At 45.3% G+C, this 19,360-nt stretch overlaps 1 protein-coding gene across 8 annotated transcripts; it reads left to right on the top strand.

Moving 5' to 3' along the window:
* The first annotated feature begins 1,896 nt into the window (after positions 1 to 1,896).
* HDHD2 (haloacid dehalogenase like hydrolase domain containing 2) lies at positions 1,897 to 17,981 on the top strand. Of its 8 annotated transcripts, none has more exons than XM_056324048.1 (7): positions 1,897 to 2,039; positions 4,717 to 4,818; positions 8,062 to 8,270; positions 10,710 to 10,794; positions 15,821 to 16,037; positions 16,397 to 16,460; positions 17,453 to 17,981. In XM_056324048.1, exons 2-7 carry the CDS (start codon positions 4,718 to 4,720, stop codon positions 17,554 to 17,556), a joined length of 780 nt encoding a protein of 259 aa, XP_056180023.1. In that variant the 5' UTR covers positions 1,897 to 2,039; position 4,717; the 3' UTR covers positions 17,557 to 17,981. The 8 variants fall into 8 exon arrangements, with proteins under 8 accessions (XP_056180023.1, XP_056180022.1, XP_056180027.1 ...); XM_056324047.1 differs by having other exon boundaries at positions 1,907 to 2,039; positions 4,713 to 4,818; XM_056324052.1 differs by lacking the exon at positions 1,897 to 2,039 and adding an exon at positions 2,078 to 2,199 and having other exon boundaries at positions 4,713 to 4,818.
* The last annotated feature ends 1,379 nt before the right edge of the window (positions 17,982 to 19,360 follow it).

Here is a 19,360-nt window from a genome sequence, read left to right as displayed (position 1 = left end):
GTGGCAGTTGCGAGTATCATCTCTTCGTTATGAAGCTGTATTTTATGTAGCAAACCTAATGAGCCATGGTAACGTTGGCCTGAGGCAGGATGGGATCATGCCAGTCTTTAAATTTGATAGTAGGTATATCTGTTATAAAGTATTTCTTTATGATTTTGTGTAGTCCAGAGGTGATGAGGCTACAGTCTGGATCAGTTATTTTCATATGTCTTTCTTTCATGGAAACTGGATGGTATGTACATGGAACAGCTAAAACATGGAAGGTATGCAGGCAATTTTGTATTTTTTTTGCAAAAATTCTACAAAAATACAATGTGGTAGATGTTTCCATTGCTGATGTGTTGGATTGGAGCACTGAAAATTATTTGAACACAGCTGGCATATCGCTTCCTTTTCATATGTATTGACTGTTAAAACACTAGTTCTTACTAAAATAAAAGCCAGTACTAAAGATTACAAGCAACAGCTTTAAAAATGGGTGCATTTTTAAATCAATTTAAAAAGTGATTTCCCCCACTTTCCTGTCCTTTCAGAAAGGCTGAACTTTCAACACATGGCTTACTGCACGTGGGCAGATCACTTCAAAACCAATTAGGCATGTGCAGTAAAAAGGAGCAGTGGTTCTGTGCAGCAGGAATCCTGCAATTGAGGCAAAACTGGGACGCATTTTACCTGGCAAATGCAAAATAGTCATTCAAAGTGGGGCAGCAGCTGAAGATCAGGTCTCCCAGGTAATGAGCCAGGGAAGAGGGCAAAAGGGTAACTGGCAGACAAAAGAGCATAGAGAGATACACCAAGGGAACGACTGTGTTGCCACCGTCTCCTTGCATGGCTTTGAGCAGTTCTGAAAGAAGTCTACTGTGAGTAAGTTCACACAAGGCATAGTACCTCAAACGTGGCAGGGCCTCAGGTTCTTCAACAACAGGGAACACTGAAAAAAGTTTCCACCTGGCGAAGAGCTCTGCACGAAAAGTAGGCTGCACTCTAGTTGTCGCTTCAAACCACAAAGATCATTATCACTCCTACCTGGCACAGAAATGACAATGACCAGTGCATTTTACACATCAGGGTAAGGATGAAGATTTTTCCAGTATAGAATTATTGGCTCATTTCTAGCAAGGATCTGTAAAAAGAAGATGCTTTCACAGCAGCGTGCTGGTACCAGTTGGGGCTGGCTGTGTGGTGGAAATGCAGCACTTCAGAGGGCCTTGAGTGCAAATGCACAGAGGAGTAAGGGATCAGTTCTGTGTACCACACTGTTAAAGGTTTTGTTTTGAAGGGCATGGGGACGGGCAAAGGGCAAAGTAGAAGGTAGTGGGTTTGTACACCAATGAATTTCAAACTCCTTTTAATTATCTTTGACATCTCATCTTCGGTTGCAATATTATGAATTAGGCATCGTATTATCCTACAGACCTTGGATTTTTTTACGTACTGTCACAATATAAAACTGTGTGTATCGCTTAAGAAATGAGGGCACAGCAAAGAATTATGAAAACCTAACTGCGATAGCTTAAAAAGCTCCTGCAGATGAGCATGGCACTCCCCCCTGCCGTCACAGGCAAAGTGGTCCCCACAGCCTAGGCCCTGCGGCTCCCACACTCCTCGCAGGTTTCCAACAGAGCTGCTGTAGGAAGCTGAGCTCCCACGCGTCCCGCAAAGGATCAGGCCCATCGGGGCACGCAGCGGCTGTGCCCCCCGCCCCACGTCCCCTCAGAGCGCAGCTGCGGAAGGGAGAGCGGGCGCGCGGCCCTCGGCGTTTCCCGCCCTCCCGGCTGAGGGCCCTTTGCCCTCAGCGCTGTCCCGGGCTGCCGGCGCGCTGCCTGTCGGCGACTGCCGGGCACCGGCGGGGGATACCAGCCCCTGAGGGCTGAGAACAGCTGCGGGGCCGCGCTTGGCCGCGGCTGTGGCACCTGTGCTGGCGGCAAGGCGGGCCCCGGCGCTCGGCCGGACAGCCCCGGCTCTGCGAGGACCCCGCGGGGCGGGCCGGGGTGGCGGCGGGCAGGCCGCAGGGGCGGTGGCGGGGCGGCCGGAGGCAGGTTAGTGGCGGGGAGGGGAGTCTCCCCTCTGGTCCGAGTGGGCCCGCCCGCCTTCTTCGGGCGCCCACGGGCGGGCGGAACCATCCGCGTCACGGGGAAGGGAGGCCCGTTGAGCTCGGAGACTCCCTCAGCAGAGAATGGACCAGTCCACCTACCCATTGTAAACTGGCGGAAGGAGACGGTACCATTCGTTGGCTGGGGGGGGGGAGGTAGTTGTAGCCTTATGTCCATTCCAGCATGGTGAGGGGAAGGTATGTGTCCTCGAAGGCGCTGTGGGGCAGGGGAGCGGTCTCGGGGCTCCCCAGCGAGACCCCTCGTCAGGGCGCAGTGACAGGCCCACCGGGGAGGCTGTGTGGGCTCTCTGTGGGTCTGGGTGGGTGGCCGGGGGGCCTGCAGCCCCACTCCCCTCAGCACAGCCTGAGCCGGGCCTGGGCTGCCTTGTCCTGGGGCTGGCCAGTGGCTTCAGGGGCTCCTGCTTCCCTGCCCAGCTTGTGCTGCCAGCCGAGGGCATGGCCTGGCCTTCGCTGGTGGCACCACGCCGGCCCTGTGGCGTGGCCCAGTGCTGGGGTCTGGGGGAGAAGAGGAGCAGGGGGGGCTGGCAATGCTGGGCACCTCTGCCATAGAGAGCACATCTGTGCCATTACAGGCCTTCCGCGAGGGAAGAAGGCCTGTTTCCCCATCAACAAGGTTGCGAGTATCTTATTGAGTCCCTGTAGGGCAGGTAGGCCCATTAGACTGCCAGGGACCAGGTGGGATGTGAACTGGATGGTCCCTCATGTCCTGACCAGCCAGAATTACTGTATGGCTTCGTCCCGTTGCTGTAGCTGTAATGTCAGCACAAAGGTGAGGTTCCCCTGGTGAGTTGGGCTGTGTTTTTTTGCTAGGCTTTGAGCTTTATACTTTAAAACTAGGCTATGCGTAAAACTGGCTCGGCAAATAACTTCCATACTGACAGAATAAATACACTGTGAGTAGGAGAACCAACTGAGATCTAGGGTAAAACAGGAATTTAAAAAAATACCCAATTTCTGTTAAACTAGGATATTCTATCTATGTCCTTAGCTGTGCTCTCTCTGCCAGTGTGGTGCAGTTACTCTGCAGTCATGTGTGCTAGGCTACAGAATTTATATGAAAGCACTTTCTTGAGTCTTTTGAATTTCTCTCAGCACTCAGCATTCCCTGAGCCACAGCAGAAGTGCTTGAGGGAGGAGAGGGTTTTTTTGTTGTGGAGGTAATGTGGAGTCATGTAAAGTCCATTCTGTTCAGGCACTGTGTCTGCACTAAGTATTTTACTCAGAGAAGATGTCTTAGAAACCTGGTGCCCTCTTTTCCTGTGCAATTGTTGAAGCTCCTTTAGGAGTTCTGTTATCAGTTTTGTATCATAAGATGTTCAACCTTGGCCTGTGTAGCAGCAGTCATATAAAATAAGCATTTTTTTCTTACTGCAGGGAACCAGTAGGAAAAGTGAAAGTGGAATCACAAAGTTTTCTGTGCTTGTCTTGTACCTGAGGCATCAAGTTCACATGATCTTGATCATTGATAAAAAATTTTATCTTTGTCTGCAAAGATAAAACTGTCCTGATAGAAAATTAAATCTATTAAGGCAGGTTCTAATCATGGTGTTGACTACTCTGTGTGTTTTTTAAAAGTACGTACATGTGACATGTTTTGTCTGTAATCAGACTAGCTCAGTATAAAGTCATGATAACTTGCTACTGATGGCAGATCAGATGGTCATTATTGTCTAACAAACAGGAGAAAAATTTATGTGTTGGACATTTGCTAAGAAATAGCTCTGCTTAAACTTGCTTGTGGAGCAAAATGCAGCACTTGCAGCACACATAAGGGGAAGTACTAGTTTCTGAAGACACGTTTTCAGCCAGAGGATTTGTACCTGACCTTGCTGTTTTTTTCTCCAGGGCCTTTGCCTTTTGAGTGCTGCCTTCTGTTTTGGGCTGAGTCTTGTGTACTTATTTGTGTGGCACAGAAGCTTGCTGGAGAATGTCTACTTGACTGTCTGCTTTGCAAGAGGAAGAAGTAACCCTTTGGGGTGCTGACTAACCTTAAAGCTTCTGAGCTAACAGTCTGTAAAATCCACGCTGTCACATGGGTAGTCAACCCCCGAATAACCTGAGTTAGGTCACCTGAATTGTGTTCTGGGTGGATCACCCTAGATGTTGCTTACAAAACCAAAATTAACAATATCCACTTCTGCAGAGGATTTTGAGCTTTATAGTCAGAACACTGTATCATCACTTAGTAGTATTACATTTTTACTTGAACAGTGCCATTGGTGTCGATGGGACTTGCTGAAATGTGCTTGCTGAGGCCTTGAACCAGCAATACCAGACCTAATGATCCTCTTCCCAACAGTCTTGGTTGTTTAGAGAATTTTTTGACTTGCACAAATAAAGGCACTTAGAAAACAAATAGCACCTGATTTCCATATATAGAGTCTTTGGGAAAATACCACCCCATCAATTATGTATTTTTTTTTAAACACTGCCTTTTATTTCTCTGTCTAAAGGGGCCCATTTCATACTGCGAGTAATGTTCTGAGTAATACTGGGCTTGGCACAAATGAGGCGCTTAACTGAGTTCCTTATTTTTATTATCCATTGTCTACTAACCAGTTTTTTGTTGTTTCATTTATTTGTCTTTTCCCTGGGGAAGGAAGGATGGCAGCTCGGCGTGTGCTGAAAGCTGTCTTGGTGGATCTCAGCGGCACACTTCACATTGAAGACTCAGCTGTGCCAGGCGCGCAGGAAGCTCTTAAAAGGCAAGCTACCTTTTTCAATTTCCTCTGATCAGTTATGACAGCGCTGTTTGCATAAAGATGCTTCTTGAAGTGAATGGGCCTGAAGCTTCTGCCTCTTTGTACTGTCATGGATAAGCAAATAAGTGGCCAAATTCTGCTTTTATTTACACCTGTATTAATACCGAGATAAATCGGCAAAGGGCCTAGGCGCTGAAAAGTTGCCATGTGTCACCTGAGCCTCCACAGCTTTCCTGCCTTGCTCTCTAAGTCTTTTTTAAGTCTTTCTAGGTAGAAAAAGGCAATACTCGGAGTGTTTCTGCTAATTTTTATGGGACTACAGCCTTAGACAAAGTGGAAAGTAGTTAAGTCAACCTGAATTACCCTATGTACACCAAAGTCACTTCAGCTAAGCAGTTCGTCAGCGCTTTGTTTAACTACAGGAACCTGATTTTTGGAGCTGTTAGGTCTGTGGTGAGCCAGAGTGGAATAACAGAATAACTTGGCCTGGTGAGCAGGGGGCATCTTTTGCAGAGTTCTCATTTCATTTGGTCTTTCAGCCAAGGCTTTGCTTTACTATTTTCAAAGTTTCCTTCTGCTAGGTAAACAACCTCAGTCATTTTATAGTTTGAGAAACAATTGATAATACAGCCCATCTTTTGTAGGCATTTCAATGTGTTAGTAAACAGGACAGTTAAGTACCTCCTCCTGTTTGGGTGAAAGGGTGCCTAAAGAAACCGAGGCATAGTAAAATGACTTAATCTGGCTGAGTCAGTGGCAAAACAGGATACAAAACCCCAGGGATCTTTGTATTGTATTACGATGCCATTTTCCTGGAGAAGACATCTTGCAATGGATGAAAAAAACCACAAAGTGACACGTGCTATCATGGTGAGTGAGGGAAGACACCTGAGGATGCTGGGGCAGTAAGAATTAATCAGGAGAGAGAAATAGAGTTGAATTATGGATGAGAAGTTTATACTGGAGTTGTACTAGCTGCTTGGATTTTTATAGAGTTAGACTTGCTCAGATGAAAAGTTCACAGAGGCGTTAGGAAACTGCATTTCTTTTCACAAATAATTCTGTGGACATAATTATCTCCTAAGTTGTCACATTGCAAAGAAGTAAAAACTGCTAAAGCATTGGGTACTTTCGTTCATTACCCTTTCATTTGCTGGACCTTGTCTGCCTGGTGTTTAATGCTGCTGGGAGAATTCGTGCCAGGTGAGAGCCAGCATTCTCAAAAATCCATATATGTTTTATATAGAAGTGGTGATATGGTCAAGAAGAGCTCAGTACCTGTCCTGTCTGCTGCTCACCTCCAAACCCCCAGACAGTAGGCTGGACAGAAGAAATGGCTTCTGTAGAATCGGAAGACAAACTGTTTTGTGAAGCTGATGATTCTTCTTTGTCTTCTGCTTCTGCATGATTCTTACTGCACTGTGCTCGCGCAGGCCCTATGCTGGCTTTGGGAAGGGACAGGGTTAGAGAAGGGGTAAGGTACAGAGAGAGTCTGGTGCTGTTTGCCAGCTTCAGCCTGCTGTCAGAGGTATGGAGAGCAGGTGTCATTTCACCGTGAAGGACAGCAGGGTCTTTTTGCTTGGATGTTTGAAAAAAATACTTTCTGACTCTTTCCTGCCAATCCATGTCATTGCCCTTCCTGAAGAGAAGCTGGAATGATTGGTGTGCAGCTTGCTTAGGGAACAAATGGATAGATTCCATTTTTAGGGTTACTTCTCAGTATTGAGGTCCATAAGAAAAATAAATAAATTAATTTTTATTTTATTAGCAACTAGGGGTCTTTCTTACCAGTTCATGTTTGTGAAGGAGCAGTGTATCTGACAAAGAAGAGAAAGAAGTGGCAGGTGCAAGCAAGTCTCTAGCGTTGACCAACTTTATTCTGATGTTCTCCATGCAGACCTGATGCCAGTGTTTGTTTCTATAGCAACAAACAGAGAAAGTGATGGTGGGGGAATAATTAAAGGGAATGCTGTTGAAATTGTCACTTAAAATTATTTGATTGTTTGGTAGCATGTATTGTCAGTGTAGGGCAATAATGTGGTTTTATGTGATCTTGGTGTTCCTCAGTAAAGAGAGAAATGGCTGCAAAAGCTGGCATAAAATCACCACAAAGGTAACACAGGCTCCTAGAGTGTCCTGCATCTCTGAATGAGCCACAGCTGCTGTGAAATTCACCTGGCATGGGGAGTCCAGTATATTAGTTTAGCAACAAGGTTCTTTTGTTTGTTTATTTTGGTTGAGGATGCTGTTGATTCAGAATACAGGGCTGGTTTATTTATTGTTTAGTTTGAATTTAAACGCTTTTCAGACTAGCTGTTGTTGTTGATCATAGATGGTTGGTTGACAAGAAGCTCAACATGACCCAGCAGTGTGCACTCACAGCCCAGAAAACCAGCTGGGTATCTTGGGCTGCATCAAAGGCAGCATGGCCAGCAGGGTGAGGGAGGGGATTCTCCCTCTCTGCTCTGCTCTGGTGAGACTCCCCCTGCAGTGCTGTGTCCGGCTCTGCAGCCCCCAGTGTAAGAAGGACATAGACCTGTTGGAGTGAGTCCAGAGGAGACCACAAATATGATGAGAGGCTGGAGCACCTCTGCTGTGAGAGCTGGGGTGGTTCAGCCTGGAGAAGAGAAGGCTCCAGGGAGATCTTAGAGCACCTTCCAGTGCCTAAAGGGGCCGACAGGGAAGCTGGAGAGGGGCTCTGTACCAGGGCCTGTAGCGAGGGGACAAGGGGGAAAGGCTTTGCACTGAGAGAGGGGAGATCTAGATCAGCTGTAAGGAAGAAATTGTTCCCCGTGAGGGTGGGAGGCGCCGGCAGAGGCTGCCCGGGGCAGCTGTGGGTGCCCCGTCCCCGGCAGTGCCCACGGCCAGGCAGGGGGTGGGACTGGGTGGGCTTTAAGGTCCCAACACAAACCATTCTGTGACTCTGTAATAGATTTGTTTGCTACTACTGTGAAGATGGAGTTTGGAATTGCCATTTTCTTCCACACTTTTCCCAGTAGAAGCAAAACAGGGGAGACTTGGTCTTTTTCTGGTAGCTGTAATTCTTGCCATCTGTTTCACATCACCCTCCAGTCCAGAGAAGTTACCAGCCTGATGGTTCTTGTGTAGCACTGGTACTCTGGGATGTATGCAGTCCTTTCTTCTGCAGCCTTTAGACAAACGGTCCTTTTCCAGTCCCAAAGAGGCATACAGGTGTGTAAACAGAAGAATGTTGTGACCAATTTGCCTTTGCTCTTCATCCATCAGGCTGCGCAGCGCTCCGGTTACCATTCGATTTGTGACGAACACAACAAAGGAGTGCAAGAGAGACCTGCTGGACAGGCTGACGAAACTGGGATTTGACATTGCAGAAAATGAGATCTTCACGTCTCTGACAGCAGCCAGAAATCTTCTGGAGCAAAAGCATGTGAGGCCTCTCCTGCTGGTGGACGATAGGGCCCTGCCTGATTTCACAGGTGAGGTGGTCAGAAAACACCATGGGGGAAGTAACAGAGCAACTAAGGAAACATGGTGCTTGGTTTTTTAGAATGACAGTCTATGTATATACTGCTCGTCGTGATGAAGCCTGAAATGTGGAACTCTCCGGTGTTGTAAAGGTGCTTTCTTCTTTTTAAATTAACATTAAACAGTCTGAAGTCATAGCTTCTTGAGAAGTACTGGAAATGGCAGTCACAGCCTTCAGATAGTCAGGAATTCTGGTAAAACTCAATGCTTTTTATTAACTCCCAGTGTGAAAAAAAGTAATAGTTACCACTAGATCATCTAGATCATTGGTGATTTAGTGCATCTACCAGTGCTGATTTGTTTTATAGCAAGGATCTGTCAATTTGTTGAAAATCAGGTTTCCCTCAGCTATTGCACAGAGGTTTTGCTTATAAAGAGATGAAAAGCCAGTGTGCAGGCACATGCAGAAGGCTAATTTTTCTCTTAATAGATTATTATTAAATGTAAAAAATTCCAAGTAGTTATTGTTACTTATCTTGTATTAAAGATCTAGGTCTCACTCCATGTACTTTGATAATTGATGGCAGAAGGTTCATCACCCTGTCTTCTCTAGATTGTCATCTCTAAAGACCTGGTTAAAAACTTGCTTTACGGTCAGATGTTCCCATTTCCCTCCCTCAACAAGGAGGGGAGCAGAAGATCCAAGTTAGACACATCTAACTTGGACGTGTCTGGCAGGTGTCTGTTAGTCCTTGATCTAATCACATTGTTGTTTTGAGTAGTGGAGATACCCACTTTGTTAACATACTCGAGGTCAAAAACTATATATTGTGTGTTCAGTCTTTTCTTTAAAGTCAAGGCAGCAAAATCGTGGATGGCTTACCACTGCTCCCTGCCCCTTGCCTTATGAACTGAAATCCTTATGGCAGTGTAATTTAAGTGGGTTCTAATCTTGCTAGGAGCTAGACATTTCCAGTTAAATTTTGGTGCCGTAGTCTAGTCAGTAGTCTTTAGAAAGGTCAGTGTTTGGGAGAAAAGCCTCTGTGGGCTCTGAGAGCAATGAAACCTGATAGTCTGTTCTACTGAACATTGTATCCGGAGAGATAAACCCCCAGCAATATTCTGTATTTGTGTTCTTGGGAAGGCTTACTTGGGTCAGAAACATCAGCTATTTCACTAGAGGTATTTAAATCAGTTTAATCTCCATGTATTTGGGATCTTTCCATCAGTTTTACAGTAGCTGAAGCTAATTTTGTGAAAGATGGCAAAGGGAGAGAGGTATCAGTGGAGCACACTGCTGGCATTATCTGCATTGCTTGGGTCTGGAATGGATTGTTTTGTTCCTTTTTGCTACAAGCAGTTTGGCTCACATTCAGTGCTGCTCTTGAAACATTTAAGTACAACGGAGAATGCTTTAAATTTCTGTTAATGGCTGCTATTGAACTATTCTTGGCTAATCTCTACGAACTTGGTCACAGATGGATGAATGTAATCTGTTCTTGGTTAAAGGACCCAGATGCTTTTGGGTGGTGTCACAAATCCACGTGGCACCTCTGAGTGTACATTTTGCTGCCTGAGCTAACTGAAGGACAGGCAGCAGGGGACATCAGCCAGCAGGCTGCAGTGACACTCTGGAGACCCAGGAGCACTAGTTGTCCTAGTAAAGGTGTAGAGGATATGCTGTGCAAAGGCAGAACAAAAACCTCAGCAAGCACAGGATACAGCTGATAACTTCACCCATCATAAATTAAATTCTCTGCTACTCCTGTTTCTCCTGTAGATGCTACTGCTTCCACTGCTGGTTCAGTTCAGAGGTGGCACTGCCATGTAAAAACAGACATGGTCCTCTGGAGCAGTGTGGGACAAAGGAGGTACAAGCTATTCTTATGGGGTGTCACAGCTTCTCGGTCACGCTGCAATACCATCTTTGCCATCATAACCAGACTGCTATGTAAAACAACAGTCAGGCTTTATACCCTACATGGAGTTTTCGGTGACTAGAGGGAATAGAAAAAATTGATGGAATGCACCAGGCTTCCAGCTTTACTGTCTTACAAAGCAGATAAATATATGTAGAAAGAGATTGTCAGGTAACAGAGATTCTGAGATAGTTTCTCAGATTAAAAAAATCATTCTGTTAGAAAAGTTATTTGTGCGGTCTACTGTATTTCCATGGAGGCAGTGAGAGAATCACTGTTCAACAGTTGCTGTTAGGACTATCCAGCTGCAGAATTGTGTTCAGCATGAAGGATGGCAGGGTCTGGATAGATTGACAACTTTTCCGCAGATGCTTTCCTCATTTCTAAAAGACTTAAAACTAGTCTATGTGATGTGGCTGTGTCAGAAAATGCTCATTTTTGCTGTAAGGTGAAAAATTGCACTTGTTGACTGCGTACTGCTAAATATGAATAAAATTCTGTTTGCTCAGAGTCATGGTTTGATTTTTCCAGAGATAATCACGGATGACCCCAATGCAGTCGTGGTAGGACTGGCTCCTGAGCACTTTCACTACGAGATGATGAACAGAGCGTTTCGGTAAGTCAGCCTCTCCTCGTGGCTTTTTGAATGGTGGCTGTCTTGTGCTGAACTTTGTAGCTCTACACTTGCAAGGAAATCCTTCTTGTATGGGAAGAAGAACGTTGTAACAATATAACCGTTACGTAGCATGATTATGATGTCTTCCTCAGTGTCTGACAGAGAGACACTAACTGTGGTGGATTTGGGACCTTAACCATGAACCTCAGGTAGTCCAGCCCTGTTTTTTATAGCTTTCAGTCTGTAAATAAGTTATACAAGTACAGTCACAGTTGTCATTGAGGTGAAGAAGTTAGCAATGCTTCAAGGAGAAATACACAAACCCAAGGATGTTGGGAAGTATTTGGGAGCTGGTTCAAACCTCAGTCTTCGATGCTGAAATATTATAGGGAAGGAAATCCAGTACTCAGGGCGGATTATTCCTTATCTACTTAATGCAGGACTTCTAGCAATTTCTTCTGAAGCATTTTGTGTTCAGGTGTGGCCAGCACAATATCCTGGGCTAGATGAACTATGGATCTGATCTGGTCTTATTTCTAAAGCTCTTTGTTTTGTGTGTTGATTAAGGGGTAAATCAGATAAAATTTATCTGTCACTGTACAGGAGCCAAGATACAATAATATATGCGGAGATGCATAGTTACGTGTCCTTCTCTCTAGCTCAGCACAGCACTCTTGATTTTTAACTTGAAAAAAACTTTTCACTTCAAAGAATTGAACATGAACTTGTCGGTGAATTTAGCTCTGGTGATGTGCCTCTTGTCTGTTGTGAAATGCACAGAGAAGGGTTGTCTGAGCATGCCCCTTACCCAGCACCCCAGCAGAGCCCGCTGTGCCTCTGTTTCATTTTGCTGGGAGCATTCTGAACTTGCTGTACTTCAGCAGTGGTTTAAGCCAGGTGATTAGCCTCGCCTTGTAATGGAGGAGGAGCACCCACCTGCACAGCCTGTCCCAGCTGTGGGGTGCTAACCCCTGCGAGCAGCTGGTAACCAACTTTAGTGTCTCAGAGCTAAAGAGGACATCCTGTAACACCCTGGGTGACTCCCTGCTGTGCTGCAATACGGTAAGTGCAGTAAGTGTGGTGAGTCCTTTTCATTCTTTGCTCTCGGGGTGATGACTATCACACAAGTTGTCACCATGGAATTTGAAAAAAATCTTATCTCAAGCACCTTAATCCGTCTTTCTAACTACTAAATCCAACGAGGGAGTGTTGAGACGGAGGGAAGACACAGTCACTCAATATGAGTGATCAGGAGACTTCGTTTATTGTCCCTTACAGTCACCTTTTATGCCTTGTTATAATTAGCTCATACATATTACAAAAGTTAAGCTCATTATTGGTTAGTTGCCTAAATACCAAGCCCGCCCCTAGTTTCTCTTCTGTAGTTATCTGTTCCCACCTGCAACATTCTTTTCCCACCGAAATCTTCCTGTTATTGTGTAACAAGAACAGCCAAAGACAGTGTATTTTTGCTTTACTTCAGATAAGCTGAGAGCGATGTGCATTTTTGTCCAGCCAGCTGGACTATGTCTATGAGACCTTTTTCAGCTAGCCAGTTATCCACAAGGGAGTATCAATTACTGCTCACCAGTATCATACAGAGGCACACTGGAGTAGGAAGCCAGTGCTGGCCTTATCTGCTTGCCAGTTCAATGTCATAAGAACATGTATTGACCCAAAGTGACTGACTGTCTGCCTCATTAGTGCATGTTGCCAGTAGCATTGATTTTAGAGTTTTACAGCGCACTCATGAGTGGACTCAATTTCACAACAGCGTGGACTTAACCCATAATATATTCCAGTGCTTACATCATTTTTTAGATTGATACTTCTGTCGTGACTGTATTAGCTGTTGAATAATAGTCATTAGCTGCTTCAGGCTGCAGGCTGGGACACTCAAAACAAGAAACCTTCATCACCTTCAGGGTCCATGAGGGCCCCAGGCTTCCGCAGGCCAGCATATGCAGGAGAGCCTGCAGAACTGGCCCTGTGGAGGTAGGCAAGGTTGTCCCAGGCTGGGTTTGGGCTTTTTGCGTTAAACACTGGCTCGGGTGTTGGAAGGAAGGTGCTAAAGGACAAATCCAGTCCCCTGCAGTGGGCACAACATGGCTTTGCTGCACAAGAGAGACATTCATGGGGTAGCATGGAGTGCATGCTGCGTGAGCATGCTATATCCAGAGCCGTCTGGGTGGTGTGACTGCTGGGTGTTGAGCAAGGCCAAGTTCTTCAGCTCACCTTGGCTTGTGCAGCTGCTTGGCTGACTTGTCTGCCTGGGGGAAGATTTCATCCTCTGTGAGTCTGTCCTGGGTTTGCCCGGTGTTTTCCTGTTCCTGTGTTTCAGGCTGGGCAGAAGCCCTGATGGGCTCTTTCTGATCGTTAACATCTCACTGAGTTGTTCTGTTTTTTTCCCCCCGGTCCTCTATTGAGGGGAGATGGTTTTGCTGGTATCAGTTTTGTTTGGTCTAATGGAAATACTAACTACTGACCACACTTTCTTCTTGAGCCTTGTGCCATGTCTGTATTCCTTGTCCTTTACTGCTCAGATAATTAAGTCACTTGGGATTTGCATTGCTTGTAGCAAAACTTTAAGGTGAATCTGATTAAATGCACGTTTCTGCAGTGCCAGTACCCATATGTGACCTGGTAACTTGGGTTCCTGAAGGAGAGAAGAGGTGCTTGTAAGGCATCATCCATTTTTCCCCTAGTAGTGCTTAAAATAGGACAGTTGAACTGTGCCCTAGAAGTGTTTTTTCCTCTCCCCTGACTGTGAAGAGCCCAGGCTGACTTAATTACCTGGTAGGCAGCTACTTGGTTGATGTCCAGCATTAGGTTAGGTAAATCTAACCCAATAGGAGTCCCAAAATGAGATGCACAGAGTAAGGCCATTCTTTAGGCACCATTTGAAATGACAGAGGCTGAATTTCTCTTTTTTGCACATGGGATTTTGGTGCCACATTTAAAGCACTCTCTCAGGTGAGATCTTTCCTGCAAATTGCTGAGTGTGAGTCATCGTGGTGCTGCTGTCACATTATTTTTTTCTGTATCGTAGAGGCATCCTCCTATCGTGAGCATATCTGCCTGCTCACAGATACACGTGCCAGTTTGAGCTTGCTTTGGAACACATTGATTCAATACACATGTTTTGGAATAAATAAGTGAAATGAAATACTATTATTTATGTACTGCTTAGTGCCTGGGCTGCTCTGCAGGCGTGTGGGAAGGAGCAGACATCCTCCAAGGTGTGTGTAGCTCACCTAAGCCAGCCTCTTTGAGCAGAGCTCCAGAAAGGCAGTGAAGGGGCAGTGCAGGATTTTGTTTTTCTTAAAGGCTTTTCTTTTTTTTTGTCAGTCAGGTGTGGTTAAGGGGGAAAGAAATCCTCCTTTCTGTCCTGAAGATAATGGCCAATGTTTCTCCTCTGTCCCCCAGCATTGCTAGTGACATTCCTGCCTGTTGCGATAAAGAGCGGAGTTGCCGGCAGTACCTGAAGAAGGTGCTGTAAAGTCAAATGGGAAGCGTTTGGCAGCTGTAACCTCAGTTTTTACAGATACTGTCTGGGAGGCTTTTCTTGTGCTGAAACTTGAGGCTGGGGAGGACTGCAGTGACCTTGCTGTGCTTGGTAGTTAGTACCAGGAGGATTCCTCCAGCGCAGCAGCTACACAGGTTTCCCTTTGCTGGTGCACAGGTAGCTGCTGTGTCTGCTGGAAGGAAAACGTACTGGACAGGTAATGGAAATGCAAGAATCAAAGATTAGGTCCAGGTTCTGTGAAAGCAAGCCCTCTTAAACTCCAGTTACTACTTTGCTGTCATGGGTCCACTGTTCAGGTGCGGCATGTGCTAACAAGAGGGGCTCCCTGCCACGAGGGTTTTACAAAGCAGGTGTTAGACAAGAGCCCTCAAGCAAACATGACTCGACACTGTAGTGAGGCTAAGGAGGCACCGACTGAGGTTGGTGGAGCAGCAGCAGTTTCTTAGTTACATCTTCCCTTACCTTTGTCCACCCACCCCAGCCAGTCCCATGTTCTGTGCAGGTTTTGCACAGGTAGGTGAGGTGGCAGGCAGAGATGCTGTCTGTGGAGCCCCGAGGAGGGTGCACACTGGTGTCCCCGAGCAGAAGTGGACATGTGGAAGGTGGCAGGATCTCAGCTGTTGGCAGGGAGCAGCTCCCCAGTGCTGCACTCGCTTCCTGAGCTTCCAGGTGCTGTGCCCAGCCAAGACCCTCCTGTAATGCCGCCATACTGTGCATTGTGACCTTTCTGTTGTACTCGGAACTGTTAGGAATCTGGTGACTTGTTGCTTTGAACTACCTTCCAGCCGGAATTTTTGGTTTGAGCAAGGAGCTCGCATCCAGCTTTCTTTCTAAAAGACTCAGTACTGTTAACTGGGGAATTCTGTGGGATGTGAATGCGCTATCTTTGTGCTTTTTTAATGCAACTTATTGTAATTCCTGTGACATGAAAATACAAAGTTAAGGTAAAATGATTTATGCTGTACCTGGCACTTCCCTGAACACCCACCTCTGCTGTAAATATGCAGCTGTTTGGTTGTTCCCGGCGATACCACCAGCCCCAAGAGCTGCCGGGCTGCAGATTGCCTGGCAGCACCAGCCCGAAAGCACTGCTGTGTTCTCTGTCCAGGCAGGGAGATTAAGGCTGCAGCCGTCAAACTGCTACCTCCAGCCACTACCTGTGGTTAATGTATTTTAAAATAATATTTGTGTGGGGAAATCATACGGGGTCTAACGTTGGGATGTTTGCCTTAGTGAAAGGTGAGGCTGCTTAGAGTAATGGACCTAATTGCATGAGAGATTTAGACAGGATTCAAAAATAGTTATTGTATTCTTTATTTGGGGGATTTGTTTTATTAACTGCTTCTGGGGAAAAGAAAGCTTCAGGAAAGTCAGTGTGAGTTTTGTCATCAACTGAAATGAAAGCCAGTTGAGGTCTTCAGCTGCAGATATTGTTTGTTTAATATTATTCCTGTACTTTCTTCAGTACAGTTTTTGTACTCTTTTTCATTCATTCCTTAGGCTGATTTTGGACGGGGCTCCTCTTATAGCTATACATAAAGCCAGATACTTCAAGAAAAAAGATGGCTTGGCTCTGGGACCTGGACCTTTTGTAGCTGGGCTGGAATATGCGACAGACACCAAAGCAACAGTGGTGGGGAAACCAGAGAAAACCTTCTTTCTAGAAGCTTTGCGGGGAACTGACTGTGCCCCAGAGGAGGCCATCATGATTGGTGATGTATGTGGGGATCAAATACCTTATTACCTTAATGAAGCGCTCACCTGTGCGCAGTGCCTCCCAGGTGCTGTGAACTATCTTTCTAAAAGTGCTGGGATATTAAACGGGGTGAAACTGAACCATCAAAACTTGCAGGATTTAATGTAGGGGTTAGTTCTCTTACTTGAGTCACTATTTATCAGGCAAAAAGCACATAAATCATTCCTGTGACAGTTTGTCTAATTGGTAGCCAAAAGATTTATCTCCGTGTAGCTGCTTTTAAGTGGCTGCTTAGGGATGTGCAAAGCAGAGAATGTTATGAAAAACTTGTTAACCAGTGGTGTCTGTGACTACTAACCAGCTGATCTGTTCTGTCCCAGGACTGCAGGGATGATGTTGGTGGTGCCCAGAACGCTGGCATGCGTGGGATTTTGGTGAGGACCGGTAAGTACTAGATGGATCGGTCGTATCAGGAGACAGCGGTGCATTCCATGGTCTCACCCCAGGTACGGGCAGACTCCGTGCCCCAAAGCGAAGGAATGCTCTGAGCCTTGGGTCCAGCCCTGCTGCTCTGTAGAGGCCTGCCATTCGCAGCACCCAGCGACTGCTGGGAGACCCCCAGTCCATCACCCCCTTCATTTTGGGGTGGCAGTAGATTGTGATTAAGTCAGGATAGGGCATTATATGTAATGTTTGAACAACAGGGCTAGAGCACAGACCCCATGCTGCTAGCAGGATCATGTGAAGTAATAGATGGGGGTGGCTGATCTTGTAGCTGTGAAATTTTTGCTTTAATGACTCCAAAATCCTGAACGCTAATCAGAGAGAACTGTTACTGTGACATCTTTGATTGCCAAAATCGGTCATAGCCATGGAACCTCTGATTGTTCAGGAACTCTGGTGACATTCTCTAGTAATTATGCTGGTTTTTGAATTATAAAAGTAATTTTACTTCAGATAATACCTGTCAGTCCTGAAGGTTCCATTTTTATCAGTGTTACTGATGGTACCATGGACTGGGTTAAGGGCTTTCTGAGGTGGCAGCTGCTCGTGCCACACAGTCCATGATGTTGGAAAGGAAAGCAATCAATCCTACTCTTCCTCATAAAAGCCAGAAAGGAAGATGATAACTTTATTATTTCAAGAATCTACCGCATGAATATCTGGTTAGTCAGTGAAAGAACAGTGCCAGTACAGCAGAGTGAAACCAGTGCATAAATAACACCAATTCTGAGCAGGAGCCGGCCCTGGAAAAATCTTCAGTGTAAGGCTCAGTGTTTAGGGAATGTTGTGGGATGTTTGTTGCAGGAGAACCTCCGATGGGCATTCCTCCTACCGTGGTAGTTGTTACTGATCTGAGGTGGCTGTAGTTTTCAGGGAAGAAAAGGATACTCAAAGCAGCTTAGTAACTGCATCATTTTGTTAATCTGTTACAGGTAAATACCGACCAGCAGATGAAGAAAAAATCAGTCCGGCTCCTTACTTAACCTGTGAGAATTTCCCGGAGGCAGTGGAACACATCCTAGAGCATCTGCTATAAGAAAGGGAATAGTTAGTTTGAAAAAACATGTTTCACATAATTTTCTTCACTCTTGCTTCAAAAATTACAGTCACAGGATCAATGCATGCATTGCATCAGAAACCTAGCCGTGAGCTCGAAAGGATCAGTGTGGGCCCCGGAACGGTTGTCACAAAGCACCTTTCCCATAGTAGTTACGTGAGGATGTGGTGAGGGACCACGGATACCCTGCAGGTGAGGCAGAAAGGCCACAACCAGCACAGCTGCTTTCCTGAATAACATAGGGAGCATGGCAGAGAGTTCTGTAGTTCTGTTTATTTTCAGTTGTCAAGAAAGAGCTGATGAAAAGCCCTGTCTGGAAGGTGTCGTGTTCTTTTGCTGAATAAGCTAAACTGAAAAAACACACTGGAAATACTCAAGTAAATAAACCTCAAAGACTAATAGAACCTTAGTCACCTTTGTAATGATTTCACTTGAAGATGTCTCTACTCTAAAGGTAGAGATTATGCACATTTAGAAGTGACTTTTAAATTAAAATAGCACCATCCTTTAATATTAACTACTGTTGGTATCGTTCCTCGCATTAGAGCAGATCCTGGGTTTTGTTTTTCAATTTTTACATAAAATTAAAACTGTCAGCATTTTACAGATGTTTTAATTAGATGCTGTTATTAAAAAGAATGATAGAGAAACAAAAATCGGGTATCAAAAGCCTTAGAGGCTGTGAATTTTTGAAATTAGACTTCAGTGGGGTCCTATTAATGCTACAGTTGCAAAATTTCACTGTTGTTGCGAGGGTTTTTTTCTTTTTAATGTTACGGGAAAAGTCCTTCACAAGCCCTGGGGACAGATTCCAGGTTTTACACAGTTGGTTAGCAGAGCTGCAAAATGAAATTGAGTTCTGTAGTATGCAATGCTTTTCCTGTGTGCTAAACCCCTGGTACGAACCAACCTTGTAACGATGGTCAATCGCTTTTCTGGTCCGTTGGCAAACTGTAACAAGCAAAGTCCCTTACGGTGCTCCTGAGTGTTAAATTATTAGATTGTATTTATACATTACTGGAGTACTAACCTTATTGAAAATACGCTTTTGTGGTAATGAACCATGCTTATTCTTGTCAGGAGAGCTTCCTGTTGATTTTTCTTGACACGGTTGTTCCAAAACCAAGGGTTTTTCACCCAGCGTGCAAAAGCCAGTCAACACAGGCAGTCAAGATACTTGTTAGTTTCAAGTCTGTGCAGAGATGGGTGCTAGGTGGTAAATCCACAAAGCTATCACAGTTTTTCCTGGTTTTAGGAGCTCTGTATACAGTTAAACAAACAAGGAATGTAGCTGTTGTACCTTGGCTCTAACTCTTTACAATATTATATACAATACGCATGCTCCAGAGGTTGGGGGGAGCTACTTTTTCCTATTATGTTATAATGAGGATAGGTTACTTTTGGGTAGTGTGTCTCAGCAATTGGTGGATCTGCAAGTATTTTTCTTACCCTAGTTCCACAAAACTGACTCTTCGGGGCCCGTAGCTGTGTTCTGTCTGTATTCTGTAAGCTTTATCGGTTCCTTGGATTATTTCACATTCCTCCTTTAGCAGTTTGTCATCAACATGAAAGAGTATCTGCAGTTGCGCTCGCGAGGAGGTTACCTACATTCAGATTTAATCTCCATCAGAGGGAGAATGTGTGAATGGAATAGACTTGGAAACACAAGAAACAAACTCCCCAGGAACAAAACCTCCCTTTAGATGCTCTTTGTGTGCCTTCATGAAGCGTAACTTACAGTTTGGAATGAATTCACACATCTAGCATTCACGCCGATGGTTCT

Source organism: Falco biarmicus, chromosome Z (genome assembly GCF_023638135.1).
Source record: "Falco biarmicus isolate bFalBia1 chromosome Z, bFalBia1.pri, whole genome shotgun sequence".
In the NCBI taxonomy this organism is placed as follows: domain Eukaryota; kingdom Metazoa; phylum Chordata; class Aves; order Falconiformes; family Falconidae; genus Falco; species Falco biarmicus.
Note: the sequence above shows the minus strand (reverse complement) of the source record. Positions and strands in the feature narration are given on the sequence as shown.

Excerpts from the sequence above, each read along its gene's own strand:
- HDHD2 (XM_056324046.1), top strand. Across the intron at positions 8,271-10,709 it reads GGCCCTGCCTGATTTCACAG|AGATAATCACGGATGACCCC; the intron begins GTGAGGTGGTCA and ends TGATTTTTCCAG. Across the intron at positions 16,461-17,452 it reads TGGGATTTTGGTGAGGACCG|GTAAATACCGACCAGCAGAT; the intron begins GTAAGTACTAGA and ends AATCTGTTACAG.